This window comes from Cervus elaphus, chromosome 9 (assembly GCF_910594005.1).
Source record: "Cervus elaphus chromosome 9, mCerEla1.1, whole genome shotgun sequence".
In the NCBI taxonomy this organism is placed as follows: domain Eukaryota; kingdom Metazoa; phylum Chordata; class Mammalia; order Artiodactyla; family Cervidae; genus Cervus; species Cervus elaphus.
This window is the reverse complement of record NC_057823.1, coordinates 40,942,531-40,958,643: the sequence shown is the minus strand read 5'-3', so window position 1 is coordinate 40,958,643 and position 16,113 is coordinate 40,942,531. Positions and strand designations below refer to the sequence as shown.

The window sequence follows — 16,113 nt, the reverse complement described above, 5'->3', positions numbered from 1 at the left end:
GTAAGTAATGGGCCTGGACTCCTTGATCCCATTTTAAATGCCTTTTTATGATGTATGGCAGGAACCAACACCACATGGGAAAGCAATTCTCCTCCAATTTAATTTTTTTTTAAAAGAGAGGAAAAAAATAAAAAACAAAATGCCTTATTAAAGTTGCTCCTGACTTGGGAGAGAAACCAGCCTGGAAACAATAGATATTTCTGATGGGCATGCCAAAAGCAGGCCAGAGTCTGCTTCAGTGTTGGCAGCATGTGGTCTTTTATTTCAGTATTTAATTCACAGACTTCTAAGAACCACCTCTGGGCCCCTTCCATTTTGTGTGGTTCACAGTATATTTTTTAAAAAATAATAACAACAAATGCCAAGAACTGGGTATAAAAACTGTGACCCCACTCTACCTGCCCACCTTCCACAAGCATCTTCTGCAAGAGGCCAGTGGCAGGGTTGGGATGCCAGGGCTCAGGATCTCAATGCTCAGCAGCCCCGTCCACACCAGCTGTCTAACCTCAGAGCTCAGTTAATCTCTCTGTGCCTCAGTTTCTCCAACTATGAGATACAGATCATAATAGTAGCTTTCCTCCAAGGTTAGATGTGAAGAATATGAGTTAGTACCATGGAATGGAGGTTAGTGCCACGTGTAAACAATGGTACCACCTGTCTCTAGTTTTTCTTTTTTTTTTTTTAAATTTTAGATATAATTTTATTTTAACTATGTTGATATTTATTCTATATGAATTTATTTTGGAGATATTTTCCCAAATATTTTCTTTTTTTTTTTTTTTATTAGTTGGAGGCTAATTACTTCACAACATTTCAGTGGGTTTTGTCATACATTGATATGAATCAGCCATAGATTTACACGTATTCCCCATCCCGATCCCCCCTCCCACCTCCCTCTCCACCCGATTCCTCTGGGTCTTCCCAGTGCACCAGGCCCGAGCACTTGTCTCATGCATCCCACCTGGGCTGGTGATCTGTTTCACCATAGATAGTATACATGCTGTTCTTTTGAAATATCCCACCCTCACATTCTCCCACAGAGTTCAAAAGTCTGTTCTGTATTTCTGTGTCTCTTTTTCTGTTTTGCATATGGGGTTGTCGTTACCATCTTTCTAAATTCCATATATATGTGTTAGTATGCTGTAATGTTCTTTATCTTTCTGGCTTACTTCACTCTGTATAAGGGGCTCCAGTTTCATCCATCTCATTAGGACTGATTCAAATGAATTCTTTTTAACAGCTGAGTAATATTCCATGGTGTATATGTACCACAGCTTCCTTATCCATTCGTCTGCTGATGGGCATCTAGGTTGCTTCCATGTCCTGGCTATTATAAACAGTGCTGTGATGAACATTGGGGTGCACGTGTCTCTTTCAGATCTGATTTCCTCGGTGTGTGTGCCCAGAAGTGGGATTGCTGGGTCATATGGTAGTTCTATTTCCAGTTTTTTAAGAAATCTCCACACTGTTTTCCATAGCGGCTGTACTAGTTTGCATTCCCACCAACAGTGTAAGAGGGTTCCCTTTTCTCCACACCCTCTCCAGCATTTATTGCTTGTAGACTTTTGGATAGCAGCCATCCTGACTGGCGTGTAATGATACCTCATAGTGGTTTTGATTTGCATTTCTCTAATAATGAGTGATGTGGAGCATCTTTTCATGTGTTTGTTAGCCATCTGTATGTCTTCTTTGGAGAAATGTCTGTTTAGTTCTTTGGCCCATTTTTTGATTGGGTCATTTATTTTTCTGGAATTGAGCTGTAGGAGTTGCTTGTATATTTTTGAGATTAATCCTTTGTCTGTTGCTTCATTTGCTATTATTTTCTCCCAATCTGAGGGCTGTCTTTTCACCTTACTTATAGTTTCCTTTGTAGTGCAAAAGCTTTTAAGTTTCATTAGGTCCCATTTGTTTAGTTTTGCTTTTATTTCCAATATTCTGGGAGGTGGGTCATAGAGGATCTTGCTGTGATTTATGTCGGAGAGTGTTTTGCCTATGTTCTCCTCTAGGAGTTTTATAGTTTCTGGTCTTGCATTTAGATCTTTAATCCATTTTGAGTTTATTTTTGTGTATGGTGTTAGAAAGTGTTCTAGTTTCATTCTTTCACAAGTGGTTGACCAGTTTTCCCAGCACCACTTGTTAAAGAGGTTGTCTTTTTTCCATTGTATATCCTTGCCTCCTTTGTCAAAGATAAGGTGTCCATAGGTTTGTGGATTTATCTCTGGGCTTTCTATTCTGCTCCATTGATCTATATTTCTGTCTTTGTGCCAGTACCATACTGTCTTGATGACTGTGGCTTTGTAGTAGAGTCTGAAGTCAGGCAGGTTGATTCCTCCAGTTCCATTCTTCTTTCTCAAGATTACTTTGGCTATTCGAGGTTTTTTGTATTTTTTTCTTGAACAGAGTGTCTGTCCAAAACTGTCCACTCCTTTGGAGGAAGCATCAGCATTCATATCTGAGGCCCTTGGTGAATGTGAGTTTGGGGCCATCCACCAGCCCTAGCCCAGCCCCCCACCCAAGGTGGCCTCTGCTACTTTGACATGATGTTCAAGCAGGCTAACCAGGTCTGATCACTGGGGCAGTAGGGGTCTTCATTCACCTGGACAACCATCATAGTTCCAAACAAACCTTTGCCTTACAACCCCAGCAGCCTGAGGCATTGCTTCTCCAAACTGCTTTGGGACCTTACAACAAGCCGTTGGGCTTACAAGTGTGATGGATGGTGAAGGATGAGCCTGCAGGACCTAAATGCCTTGAAGTGAGCTGTACTTGCTGAGCAAGAGACTGTGATTTTAATTCCTGGAGGACAGCGTGACCTCTGGAACCCAAACAGCCTGCCAGCTAGCCAGCCTCTCCCAGGGTCAGTGTCCCCTCCCAGAGTGCAGTGTCCCCCAGGCCATCCCAGAGGCATTCACAGGGTACACTGCCTCCCTCCTCCGAGGGACAGAGGGCCCTGTGAGGCCAGGCTGGAGACGAGCATGGTGGAAGTTTCCAGCTCCGAGGTTGGTCTGAAACTTGTAAAACAAATGATCTAGGGAGATGTTTTAATGATGTGGTCATAGAAGCTCAAATCCAGGAATTCCCCCTGCCTTCTACCCCCACAATGGCCCTGGGGCCCTGGGCAATCTTAGGGAACTCCAGGCTGAATGTCTAGGGGATTCAGAACCACTCTCTTCCTGGAGTCCTGGGAAGAAGGTCAGATAAAGGGGCCTCCAATGCCAGAGGACCGGGTCTGAAGACCTCGGAGGAGGTGGACACATTTGGGGACAGCCTTAATCACAGTAGCCAAGGAGTTTGGAGGACGGGCCCTGGAGTCACACAGACCTGCCACCTCCTTGCTATGTACCCTGGGGGACAACACCACTGTCCCGCATGACCACACAGTTCCAGGCTCTCAGCAGATGCTCAGTGGTATCGTGATAACTGTGCTGCCAGCAGCATTACCATGGTCTCCACTAGGCTGACCTGAGTTCACATTTCACTCTGGCCCTTGGTGCCTGAGAACCCAGGGAGCATTTCTTTTCTTTTGTTTTTAATTGTGGTAAAATACACATAATTTAAAATTTACAATTTTTAAGTATATAATTTAAGGGTATAAGGTACATTCGCATCATTGGGCAACCATCCATCTACAGAACTTGTTTCATCTTCCAAACCAAAACTCTGTCCCCATTAAACACTAATTCCCCATTCTCCTCACCCCACCCCTCCAGCCCCTGGCAATCACCGTTCTTTCTGTCTCTATGAATCTGACTACTCCAGATAACTCACATAAGTGGAATCATACAGTATTTTTCCTTTCGTGATTGGTTTATTTCACTCAGTATAATGTCATCAAAGTCCATCCATGTTGCAGTATGTGCAGGAATTTCGTTCCTTTTTAAGACTGAATAAAATTCCATCACACATATATATTGTAATAAATTTTGTTTATTCATTCACCCATGGATGGGCATTTAAGCTGCTTCCACCTTTTGCTGTTGCATCTGGGAAACTTTCTTGATTTCTCTGAGCCTCGGTTTTCCCAATATTTAGAGAAGAAAGAGTGGAGAGGATTTAAAACATTTTCAAAACTGAGTATAGATTCAATTAGATAAGTTACACAACAGCTCCTACCCTTAGGGACTTGCAGGTGGGAAGAGTGGGGGCTGGGTGGGGGAGGGTGGCTTAGTAACTGTTGGATCCAGGGGAAGCAAGAGAGGGAGAGGCCTGGGCAGGCTGGCCCTGGGTTGGCCCCAGGGTTGTGAGAGGACAGCAATAAGGCAGGCATTGCTGGAGGAGGCGTGCTCAGCGGAGGGAGGTGCCCAGAAGGATTGAGGGAGACCAGCAGGTCCTCAGTGCTCAGGCCTCCCTGGAGCCTGTCAGGGTTCAGGCCCCCTTTGAAGTGGGTCAGTGACACGAGTTCTCAAGTCCAACCAGAGGTCAGATTTTTATCAGTTAGAAACGATTCCACTTTGGCCTCAAAGGGTGCTTGAGAAAAGCATCATCCTCCCTGGAGTTACTTAACATGCAGATGGTTGTCACAAGCAGAGCCCTCACTAGCCCATGCTATGCCTGAAACCTCAGGATTTGTTTCAGAAATCTCGTTTCCAGACCATTCTACCCATGCATCCTGATCCCCGGGTCCGCAGACCCACTGTAATCAGGTACATGGAAAGGCTCCAGACTGGCCCTGCTCTTGTGGGCTCAAGATCAGGGTGTAATTGAGGGTTCAGCCAGCCTCTGGACTCAAACCCTGCCCACTACCCCATACTTGAGCTAAACTGAAATATAGCTACCCTGTCTCAGGCTTTACGCACCTTGGGAAGCATGTAATCCAGTTACATCAAATACCCAGATGCTAATGCACCAGAGGCCCCTGTGTTATTTCTTTCAATCCCAAATAAGTCCCTCTTTTGTGCCCCCATGCTGGTGTGTCTGCTATCAACTCATCTGTTGAATAGTTCTGCAAGGCAGGCGTGGTTGCCATCGCCCCTAAACTTTTATCCTTGTGGATTGGGAACCCAAAGCGCAGAGAGGTTAAACAGCTTCTTGTCAGTCATGTTTTTTCCCTTTCTGCACCAGCATCACCTGTGGGTGTCTGTTGCGCAAAGCCTCTGGAAAGAAGCTTTGCAGATGCCACCACAGCAGCACCCACTGTGAAACACCAGGGTCCCCCACGACCACCAGCCCCTGATCCAGAGCTGTGTGGGTCACACAGAGGTGAGGACAGACTGAGTTGGTCTTCATCACCTGGAGACTCTCCAGCCAGGACTATTCTTACAGAAGCATCCTTGGGCAAGACCTTATATTCTCCATCTGTACATCAACAAGTTGATCAAGACAGATTCCCAGGTGCCTTCCAGGGCAGCCTGAGTGTCTGAGTCTGTGCCAGCAGAGGGAAACATTGTCCTACTGTGGAAATGAAGGAACAGAGGAAAACCAACAAGTGGAAACTCTGGGGCACACTGCTGGGCCGGAAGCCTGGTTTTGCTTGTTTGGAGAACATCTGAGCTGCAACCAGCTGGCCCAGCTTTCCCTGGGAGCCCAGGACAACATGCTGTAGGCCCGCCCAGATGCCGGGGGGTGGCCTATCTGCCCTGTTGCTCACCCCAGGGTGGCCACCCCTTCTGTTGCCAAGGCTGCCTGCCTGGGGGGTTGACATATCTGGCACAACTGCCCTTACACCTTAGGAATCACAGACTGATGATGAAGGGCTCCCCAAAGCACCAGCTGCGTGGCCTTGTATGCAGGCATATGTGCCAAGTCGCTTCAGTTGTGTCCAACTCTTTGTGACCCCATGGCCTATAGCCCACCAGGCTTTTCCATCCATGAGATTCTCCAGGCAAGAATACTGGAATGGGTTGCCATGCCATACTCCTCCAGAGTATCTTCCCGACCCAGGGATCGAACTCACGTCTCTTACATCCCCTGCATTGGCAGGTCATTCTTTACCACTAGCGCCACTTGGGAAGCCCATGTGGCCTTAGGTAGGCAAGTCCTTTAGCCTCACTTAGCCTCAGAGTTCCCCTCTGTACAAGGCATACGAGAGGGATGAGCAGGGAATAGTTGAGCTCCTTGGATGAGCCACAGGAGACCCCGAGCACAAAGGGTTCCAAGTTTATGTTTGCTAGATAAGTAACTGAAGTGGTGCCTAGTAGATGCTGAACCAGGACTTCTGCCCCTGACCAGCCCTCAGCACCTGACAATCCAGAAATTCATGAAGGGCCGTGCTTCCTGCCGTTCCACCCCACCACTGCCCCCACAACTGCAGGTTTCACCATGCAAGCTTCTTGTGTGCAAGGCCTGTCTGTTTGCAAAAGAAGCAGATCGGGAGACTAGTAGTCAGCATGAGGCTCAGCTCTGGCACTCCCCGCTCCCAGGGCCTCTATTTATCAAGCATGGCAGGCCTTAGCACCTGCATCTCCTGCCATGGGAAGAAAGGAGGAGGAAAAAGTATCCCTCATCTCAACAACCCTGGACATCAAATTAGGTCATCTTGCATCTCTTCTAAGCCATGGATCTCATTGGATTTGACAGTCTTTTAAAGAGAATGCCAAGAAATTGTGAGGAGGCAACTTAGGCTACACACAATGCAGACTGCAGGCTGCAGTGGACTATCTTCTGTTAGGGGGAGAACAAGCAAGGTATGGCAGGAAGGGTAGGTGGGAGAGGCTAGGTGTGGGGGCAGCCTTTGCCTGATGCCAATGAGGAAGAGGTCTCAGGTGTGGGGAAAGGAGGATGCTACAGACGGCTTCCATGTGATTTTTGGCTTGGCTTCATGGATACTGGTGATCCCCACACTTAGGTGAGAAGAGAACCCTGTCAGGGAGCACATGGAGAATTAGGAGGTGATTTTGGCTTTGGACATGTTGCCTTTCAATAGAATTATCCCGGAGGCAGTTGAACGTTTGAGTGTGAATTTCAGAAGAGAGGGTCAACCAGCTGTCTATTTGTGAGCTGTTCACACAGAGGCTGCCGGGATCTGATTCGGACTGGCTGCAGAGGGTTCACAAGCAGCAGCCTCAGTCTCCTTCTTCACTTAGGCCATTTCAGTTGGGAGTCCTTTCCAGCCTGTCAGGCCTACAGCCCCACAGGCCACGTGCACTCATCAGTACCCACGTTCCTCACCCACTCCAGGCCTGCTGGGAGCTTCCCCCAAAGGCCCTGGGAAGCGGAGGCACCCCACCATGCCTGGACAGCTGCCTACCCACTTAACATCCTCCTTATTGGGCCTTCTGCCTAACTATGCCACCCAGAAGAACCACCCAGGAAAATCCGTTAGTTCAGCTCCCTCAGCAACAACAAATGTCTTCTTCATCTGGCTTGAGTTACCAGACAGAGAATATTGCAGTCATACCCCATAATGACCATCAGAAAACCATGGTGCTGCTTTAGCTTTCAGATCCAGGAAGAGCATGGCTTACTCTCCTACTCTTGGGCCCCTTTCCTGCTATGCCCCACACCTCAGTCTGAGGCCCAGGAGAGCCAAGCAGCCTTGTGGAGCCAATCACAGGCCAGCTATATTCTGGTGAGAGCAGAGAATCCGGGGGTCAGTTTGCTGGGCCTCTTCCCTCATACAGCCAGGGGAGCATGACCCCAGGTGTGCTGGTGGAGTTCCTGTTCCCACACCCTCACTCACCCTCCAGCACAGAGGATGCCCGGAAAGAACAGGCTAAACACCGACCAGCCTCACAGAGTTCCCAGGCACTGTCAGCCCCACAAAGGAGCTGGGAGGAGAGCAGGATGTATGTTCAGCCATGAGAGGTCTGAGGTGTTGGTGAGACACCCGCGTATAGGTGTTGGAGGCGGTTGGACGTGCAGTGTGATGTTCCAGGCCTTGGCTGAGATCATGGACCTGGAGGCTGCTTACACTGTTTACACTGCTGTGAGGGGCTGTTGTCAGTTATGGGGTGCCAGAATCTTAGCCTTGACGGTCAGTACAGTCCTGGGCCATTCCAGCAAGAAACTCAAGGTCTCTGTCTGGTATCAGGAAAGCTCAAGGGCCTCAAGGGCTGTGTAACTGGTATGAATCTCTACTCTCCAAACTCAGGGGTGGGACTTCCCTGATGGTCCAGTGGTTAAAGAATCTGCCTGCCAGTGCAGAGGACACAGGTTCAATCCCTGGTCTGGGAAGATTCCATATGCCTTGAGGCAGCTAAGCCCATATACCACAGCTACTTAGAGTCCCATGCTCCAGAGTCCAAGAGCTGCAACTACTAAAGCCTGTATACCCTAGAGCCTGTGCTCTGCCACAAGACAGTAGTAGCCCCCACTCACTGCAACTAGAGAAAGTCCATGCACATCAATTAAGACCCAGCGCAGCCAAAAATAAATAAATAAATCTTTATTTAAAAAAAAAAAACTCAGGGTTGCATCATTTTTATGGTCAGATGGTTTTAGACAAAGGTGCCAAGGCTACACAATGGGGAAAAGATAATCTCTTCAACAAATGCTATCAAGAAAAACTGGATATCCACATGCAAAAGAATGAAGTTGGGCCCTTACCGTATATTATACATAAAAATTAGCACAAAAGGTTAAAAGTTAAAATTAACTTAATGGTCAAATAGGTAAAAATGGACAAATTGGGCTACATCAAACTTTGAAACTTCTGGGACTTCCCTGGTGGTCCAGTGATTAAGAATTCACCTGACAATGCAAGGGACATGGGTTCAATCCCTGGTCTAGGAAGATTCCACATGCCGAGAGACAACTAAACCCATGCACCACAGCTGCTGAACCCACACTCTAGAGCCCATGGTCTGCAAGAAAAGAAGCCACCACAATGAGAAGCCCATGTGCCACAACTGGAGAAAGCCCAAGCACAGCAACAAAAACCCAGTTCAGCCAAAAATAAAATGAAATACATAAGTAAAATTTTAAGGAAACTTAAAACAGCAAAGGAAATTATCAACAGAGACAAAAGGCAACCTACAGAATGGGTGAAAATATTTGCAAACTCTATACCTAAAAATGGGTTAAAATCCAGAATATATATAAAGAACCCCAAAACAGCAATAGAGACTGAGACATAGAGAACAGACTTATGGACACAGTGGGCGAAGGAGAGGGTGGAGAAAATTGAGAGAGCAGCATTGAAATATACGTATTACCATATGTAAAATAAATAGCCAGTGGAAATTTGCTGTATGATGCAGGGAGCTCAATCCAGCGCTCCGTGACAATCTACTGGAGTGGGATGGGGTGGGAGGTGGGAGGAAGGTTGAAGAGGGAGGGAACATAGGTATACCTATGGCCGATTCATATTGATGTATGGCAGAACCCAACACAACATTTTAAAGCAATTATCCTTCAACTAAAAATAAATAAATAGAAAACCCCTACAACTCAGCAACAAAAGAACAATTCAATTTAAAACTGGGCAAAAGATCTGAATAGACATTTCTTCAAAGAAGATATACAAATGGCTAACAGGTACACAACATCACTAATTATTAGAGAAATGCAAGTCAAAACTACAAGATATCACCTCATACCCATTAGGATGGCCACTATCAAAAAAAAAAAAAAACAAGACAGAAAGTAACAAGTGTTGGCAAGGATGTAGAGAAATAACAAAACACATGTGCACTGTTGGTGGGGGATATAAAATAGTGTAGCCACTATAGAAAACAGAATAGCATTTCCTCAAAAAATTAAAAATAGAATTACCATATGATCCAGCAATTCTACTTGTGGGTGTGTATCCCAACCAGTTGAAAAAGGATCTTGAAGAGATACTTGCACACCCATGTTATTGCAGCGTTGTTCACAAGAGGTAGAAGAAACCCAAGTTCCATCAACTGATAAGATGAATGGTTGAAGACAGGACTTCCCTGGTGGTCCAGTGTTTAAAAATCTACCTTCTAATGCAGGGGATGAGGGTTCAATCTCTGGTCAGGGATCTAAGATCCCATATGCCCATGGGGCAACTGAGCCTACACACCACAGTTAGAGAGCCCATGTACCACAGTGAAGACCCAGAAAAGCAAAAAAAAAACGATGAATGGATGAAGAAAATATGGCAGACACATACAACGGGCTATTGTTCAGTTGCTCTGTCCTGTCTGACTCTTGGCGATCCCATGGACTGCAGCATGCCAGGCTTCCCCGTCCTTCACTATTTCCCAGAGTTTGCTCAAATTCATCTCCATTGAGTTGAAGATGTCATCCAACCATCTCATCCTCTGTGGCCCCTTCACCTCCTGCCCTCAGTATTTCCCAGCCTCAGGGTCTTTTCCATCGAGTCAGCTCTTCACATCAGGTGACCAAAGTATTGGGGCTTCAGCTTCAGCATTAGTTCTTCCAAAGAATACCCAGGGTTGATTTCCTTTAGGACTGACTGGTTTGATCTCCTTGCTGTCCAAGGGACATTGAAGAGTCTTCTCCAACACCACAGTTCAAAAGCATCAATTCTTCTGCGCTTAGCCTTCTTTATAGTCCAACTCTCACATCCATACATGACTACTAGAAAAACCATAGCTTTGACTATACCAACCATTATTCAGCCTTAAAAAGGAAGAAGGACTTCCCTGGTGGTACAGTGGAGAAGAATCTGTCTGCCAATACAGGGGACACGTATTCGATCCTGTTCCAGGAAGATCCCACGTGCCACAGAGTAACGAAGCCTGTGCCGCACACCTCCTGATCCCACACTCTGGATCCCCATGCTCTGCAGCAACAGAAGCCACCGCAATGAGAAGCCCACACACCACAGCTGGAGAGTAGCCTCCCCTCACTGCAGCTAGAGAAAGCCCACGCGCCACAATGAAGACTCAGCGCCGGCAAAGATAAATAAAGTGTTGGTTGCTCAGTAGTGGCTGCCTCTTTGTCATCCTATGGACTGTAGCCCACCAGGCTCCTCTGTCCACGGGATTCTCCAGGCAAGAATACTGGAGTGGATTGCCATTCTCTTCTCCAGGGGATCTTCCTGACCCAGGGATCAAACCCGGGTCTCCTGCATTGCAGACAGATGCTTTACCATTTGAGCTATCCAGGAAGCCCACAAATGGGAGCGACTACCTGCTTAAAAATGAAGAGAACAGTAAAGGGAAACACACACAGGCACGCTAATTTCTCAGGGAGCCCTCCTACCGCAGACCTGCTTCATGGCTAGTCTCTGCCTCTGCTCTGGTTGTTCCAGGAATTTTTGAGGGGGTTTAAAGTTGGCTTTTTTTTTTTAAGTATTTTTTTGATGGGGACCATTTCTAAAGTTTATTGAATTTGTTATAATATTGCGTCTGTTCTATGTTTTAGTTTTTTGGCCCTGAGGCATGTGGGATCTTAGCTCCCCTATGAGGGATCAAACCTAAAACCCCTGCATTGGAAAGCAAAGTCCTGACCACTGGAACATCAGGGAAATCCCCTTAAAGTTTTACAGGAAAGTGAAGTTGCGCAGTCGTGTCCGACTCTTTGTGACCTCATAGACTGTAGCCCGACCAGGCTCCTCTGTCCATGGGGATTTCCCAGCAAGAATACTGGAGTGGGTTGCCATGCCCTCCTCCAGGTTTACAGGAAAGGACAGTGCTTATGACACAGGCTGTTCCTCAGTTGCCTCCGGGCCCAGCCCAGAGCTGGGGGCGCAGTGGGGGGCAGGAGGAAGAGAGGTATAAATTACAATCTAGTGCCTGCGTCTTCATTTCTGCACACCTTCTCCAGCACCGGAGAAAACAGGAGAAAGAACCAGGGGGAGTTAGACTAACGAGGAGTGAAAACAGACAGGGAGGGGAAGGCAAGGAGGCATGAGTCCCGCCCTCCACTCCAAGGCCAGCTGAGCTATTCTCTGAGCCCTGCCGCCTGTTCCGGTACCCAGAGCCCTCTTCCTCTTCAGCATCTCGGTCACTCTGGTCTTGGGGGCTGATGTAGGCCCAGGGACAGAAGGCGAAGGCAGGATGGTCTACATCAGATTCGGAAAGTGCAAAAACATGTGGATGAGACTGGATACCAAAAAGCACATGCATCAGTGTGCACATTATGTGCAATAAATCACAAGAACTTTATGTGTCTCCCTAGAGCTGTGAGGAAGGGCAGGGAGGTGCCAAAGCATTTAGCGAACAGAGGAAGGAGGTAGGTGGATAGGATAGAGCCTGTTATCACTGAGTTTAAGCATCTGAGATGCCATGATAGTGTCTTTTGGAGAAGAGCATCAGATGGTAAAGAATCACCTGCGATGCGGAAGACCTGGGTTTGATCCCTGGGTTGGGAAGATCCCCTGGAGGAAGGCAAGGCAACCCACTCCAGTATTCTTGCCTGGAGAATGTCATGGACAGAGAAGCCTGGTGGGCTACAGTCCATGAGGTTGCAAAGAGTCAGACATGACAGAAGCAACTGAGCATGTACACTTGATAGTGTTTTTATGTGGTGTGCTGTCTCTGTTGTTTTATTTTAGTGAATATTAAAAAGCATTTGTCCAGGCTTTCGTAAGATAACTGCCATCCTCAGCCTTATTTTTCTTGTAAGTCTGAAGTTTCTCAGTGGCAGTCTCCTGCCTCAAGGGTTTCTAGGCAGTGTACATTTTTTAATGGGAAAGAACTTGTGAATGAAATAATAAACAGATAATTGAATAACTAAATGAATGAGTGGGGGATGAGAATGCAACCAGTAAGGACAATCCAGGGAGCAGAGTAAGGGAGGGGCAGGAGACAGAGCTTTCTTCACACTCCTCTCCACTCTCCCAGCCAGCAAGGTGGTGGGCAGGCTGTCCCCACGGCTGCTGCAATGCGTGTGAGTTGGGGGCAGCTGGCAGCAGGCAGGCTGTACCCAAGCCCACTGGCTTCCCATCTTAAAGAGTCCATCCTTGTTTTCCTGTCTAGGCCCCCCTGGACGGCGTGGCAAGCCCGGAAGAAGAGGTGATCCCGGTGAGTCCCAGGTTTTCTAGTTCCCAAACCTTGACCTGGAAGTCTGCCCTTGACCTGGAACCTGGCTGGAGGTGCCAGTCCCTGCACCAGCCCATAACTAAGGACCAGGTCTCTGTCTCCCCCTCCAATTCCAGCCACTGTCCCCAGAGCCTCAGTGGCCAGTGCTGCCTTCTTGGCTTCTTGACATCATTCCAGTGTTCCAATTCCAGTGACAGTCCCCTCTATGCTCTTGGCCACTCCCTGAAGCTCATTATCAGCCTCAGAAATTGTAATCCCCCATCTCCCACTCTGAAACGACCTCCTGTCTTTGTGGGAATAGATGGTGATCCCACACCCAGGGTGGCTACCCTGGGTTCTTTGACATAAGATGATTCTCCTCTGTGTCCCCATCCCTCCCCAGACCTGGCTGGTCCTTCCCTTGGCAGAGCCACCAGGAGAAGACCCCTTCACTTTCCTGCCATACAACCTGCAGACTCTCCTGCCCTTGCTGCCAGCCTCCCTCCTGCCATCTTCCTTCCACCCAAAATGCACTCTCTGCTCATACCCTTTTCCCAACTCACCATGAAGCTTCCCTCAGAGGCTGTACACCCCTGTCGGGCTCCCATCTCCTCCACCTTGCCTCTTCTCACTGCCACTCCACTCACATCATTTTGGCCAAAGGTTACCACTGACCTCCAGGTGGCCACACGGGCAGACGCAAGTGCACTGCTGTCTCTCTTTCTGAGCCTCATGTTGGCTGTTCCCCCGGGCCCCCCGCTGACTCTTGCCTGTGTTTTCTCCCACATCTCTGACCCCTTCTCATATACCTTTCCTATGGGACCCCACTTGCCTCTTAAATGGATTTAGCCTTCTTTCTCTCCCACCCCTTGGCTCTGGCACCCCCATAATGCTGATAATGCCCCTCTTCCTTCCTCTTGCCAAGTCATCCTCTCTGGACCCAGAGGTTGAACCTGGCCCCACTGAACGCAGCACCTCCCCTAGCCTGCTCTCATCCAGCTCCCCATTGCAGGGAGGGGATCTCCAGCCACCTGCTTCCCTATGCAGACATCCCTATGCAGACAAGGGGCATCCTCTGTGATCCCTCCCTCCCCACTCCCACACCAGACCTCCCATCTGTCCTCCTCAGTCTGTCTCAGCACAGTTCTCACCACTACTCCTCCCATGCCCCCTGCCTCCGGCTATGTCCAGGGTCCTCCCCTTCTGAACCTACACGCATATCCTCCCCCATCCAGATCTCTCCTCCTGTACGTGGACTGTTACCCCAAGTTCACTATTCTTTGTCCTTTTGGCCTAGCTCAAGCATCTCCTCCAAAAAGTCTTATCTAATCCCTCTGGCTGGGGATAACACCCCAAGTCTACAGCATGCAGTTAACAGCCTGGTGCAGAGGAGGCTCCAGGGAATGGAAATGCACAGAACAGTGAATGAATGAATGCACACGTGCTCAGCCCCTAGGCACCTTCATAAGGAGAGCATGGTGGTAACCATGCTCCACCATCAGGAGGACCCCAGGCAGACTGAATCTGGGAGAAACAAGGCAGGCTCTCTGTGAAGCTCAGATTCTTCTTCCTGGCCCTGGGCGTGGGCCTCTTGTCCCCTCCATTTGCTGCATGCTTACACCCGATCTAGTTCCTTACTAGATAAACTCCCCAGAGTTCACTGGCAGGAAATGCCTTTCATGGTACTCTGTTTGCTTTGACTTCCAGAAGCTGGAGACTATTTTGCATTTGATTACAATGGATTTTCTGTGTAATCACCCCCCCTGCACCACTGCCTGCCAAATACACACTTCATCACTCAGTTCTCATTGCTGCCCTCATAAAAGATTTTATTGCCTTTTATTGTAAGCTCCTGATGTCCCTTTTGGAAGAAAAAGAGGAATAGATAGTGACTTTTTTTAGGACAAAGCATATTACTCAACTTAAAAACTCATTAGAATTATGACTCCAGTTCATAACTGATCTAAAAGTCAAGGGAAAATCAAGGACTCAATGGACCCCTGACCCCGTGCTGTGTCCTCTCAAGTCCTTCATCTCATGTGATCCACACAGAGCTCTGCAAAAGATAAGAATTTGTTATTATCCCCATTTTGTTGATAAGGAAACTGATGCTTCAAGGGAAGAAAAGTCTTGTCTAAGGTCAGCTGCTGGGCAAGGGGTGGGCAGCAGCTCCTCCCCTTCACTGCCCTTTCCCACACGATGCCCTGATGGTCTGCCTGTCATAGAATGGTGTGAATAGCACAGAGCAGATGTCCCTCTCTGATTAACTTTGGCTGGGCCTCGTGTTTATTTCTAGATAGTTTCACATACATGCAGCTCTTGGCTTTGGGTCCTTCCCCTGTACAAACCAGGCTTTTCTTGAGCCCCAGGGAGATAGGTTTTTGTTTGTTTGTTTGTTTGCCTGGTGGGACAATATCTGGTTGAGAGGGTTTTTCGCTGCTGCTGCAGACAGAACTGACCCAACCCACCTGTGGAGATGGGGCCTCTCCATCTCCCAGTGGGAGCCTTTGCCTGGAATATACTTCACAGGTCCTTCAGTGTTTTTGTATGTTTATCATAATAGAACGGATTTTTCGTCTCCCCAGTAGCCTATTTCTCAGCTGGGAAAGCCCAGCAGTATCCTTGGGATCCTCTTTCTAGGGAACTTAAGCAGGATTTTTTTCTCCTTCCGGATTCCCCTTTCTCCATGAGCATCGATCAGTCTTTTCCTGGCTCCCCCAGCCCTAGATCCCTCCCTCGGTCCCAGAACTCCCTGAAGTGCTGGTGGTCTGCTCTGCAAACATGTCCTTCTCCACCAAAGTATGGGCTCCTCAGAGCAGGAGTTTGACCCCAGGCACTAAAGAGATGGCCAATAAATGCTTATTGACAGGAAATAGGGAGGAAAGGGAGGAGAGAGAGAGACAAAGAGGGACTGATGGGCAAATGAAGGAAAAAGGGTTAGGAGGCAGGAAGGGACAAGGATGAAATTTTGCTTGGCTGTGCTAAACCTACAGAGACAGATGGAGCCACTCACCAGATCTCTGCAGGTGCCAGCCTTAGATCAGCAGTTTTAGTGTTAGGGTTTTCTATCCACCCTGGTCCTAAGAAACCCTTTCTAAAAATACAGCAGAAGCACTGCCAGAATGGTAGAGTAAGGACCTCTGAAAATCAAGTCCTCCATAAAAGCCGCAAGAACTCTAGGAAGAAAGTGACCTTTTCCGAATTCTGAAAATCAATGTCTGGTAACAACCTAAGAAATGTTAATTTTATAAAAAAGGTCTGAACCTTGCTGAGAGCAGTG

General features: G+C 47.8%; 1 protein-coding gene across 2 annotated transcripts in view; it reads left to right on the top strand.

Annotated features, from left to right (window-relative positions):
- COL23A1 (collagen type XXIII alpha 1 chain) overlaps positions 1 to 16,113 on the top strand; it is a 382,617-nt gene that overhangs the window by 301,021 nt on the left and 65,483 nt on the right. For both annotated transcript variants that reach the window (XM_043912439.1, XM_043912438.1), the window contains exon 3: positions 12,792 to 12,836. In XM_043912439.1, the coding sequence (XP_043768374.1) occupies positions 12,792 to 12,836 (45 nt within the window). The remainder of the gene's footprint in view (positions 1 to 12,791; positions 12,837 to 16,113) is intronic.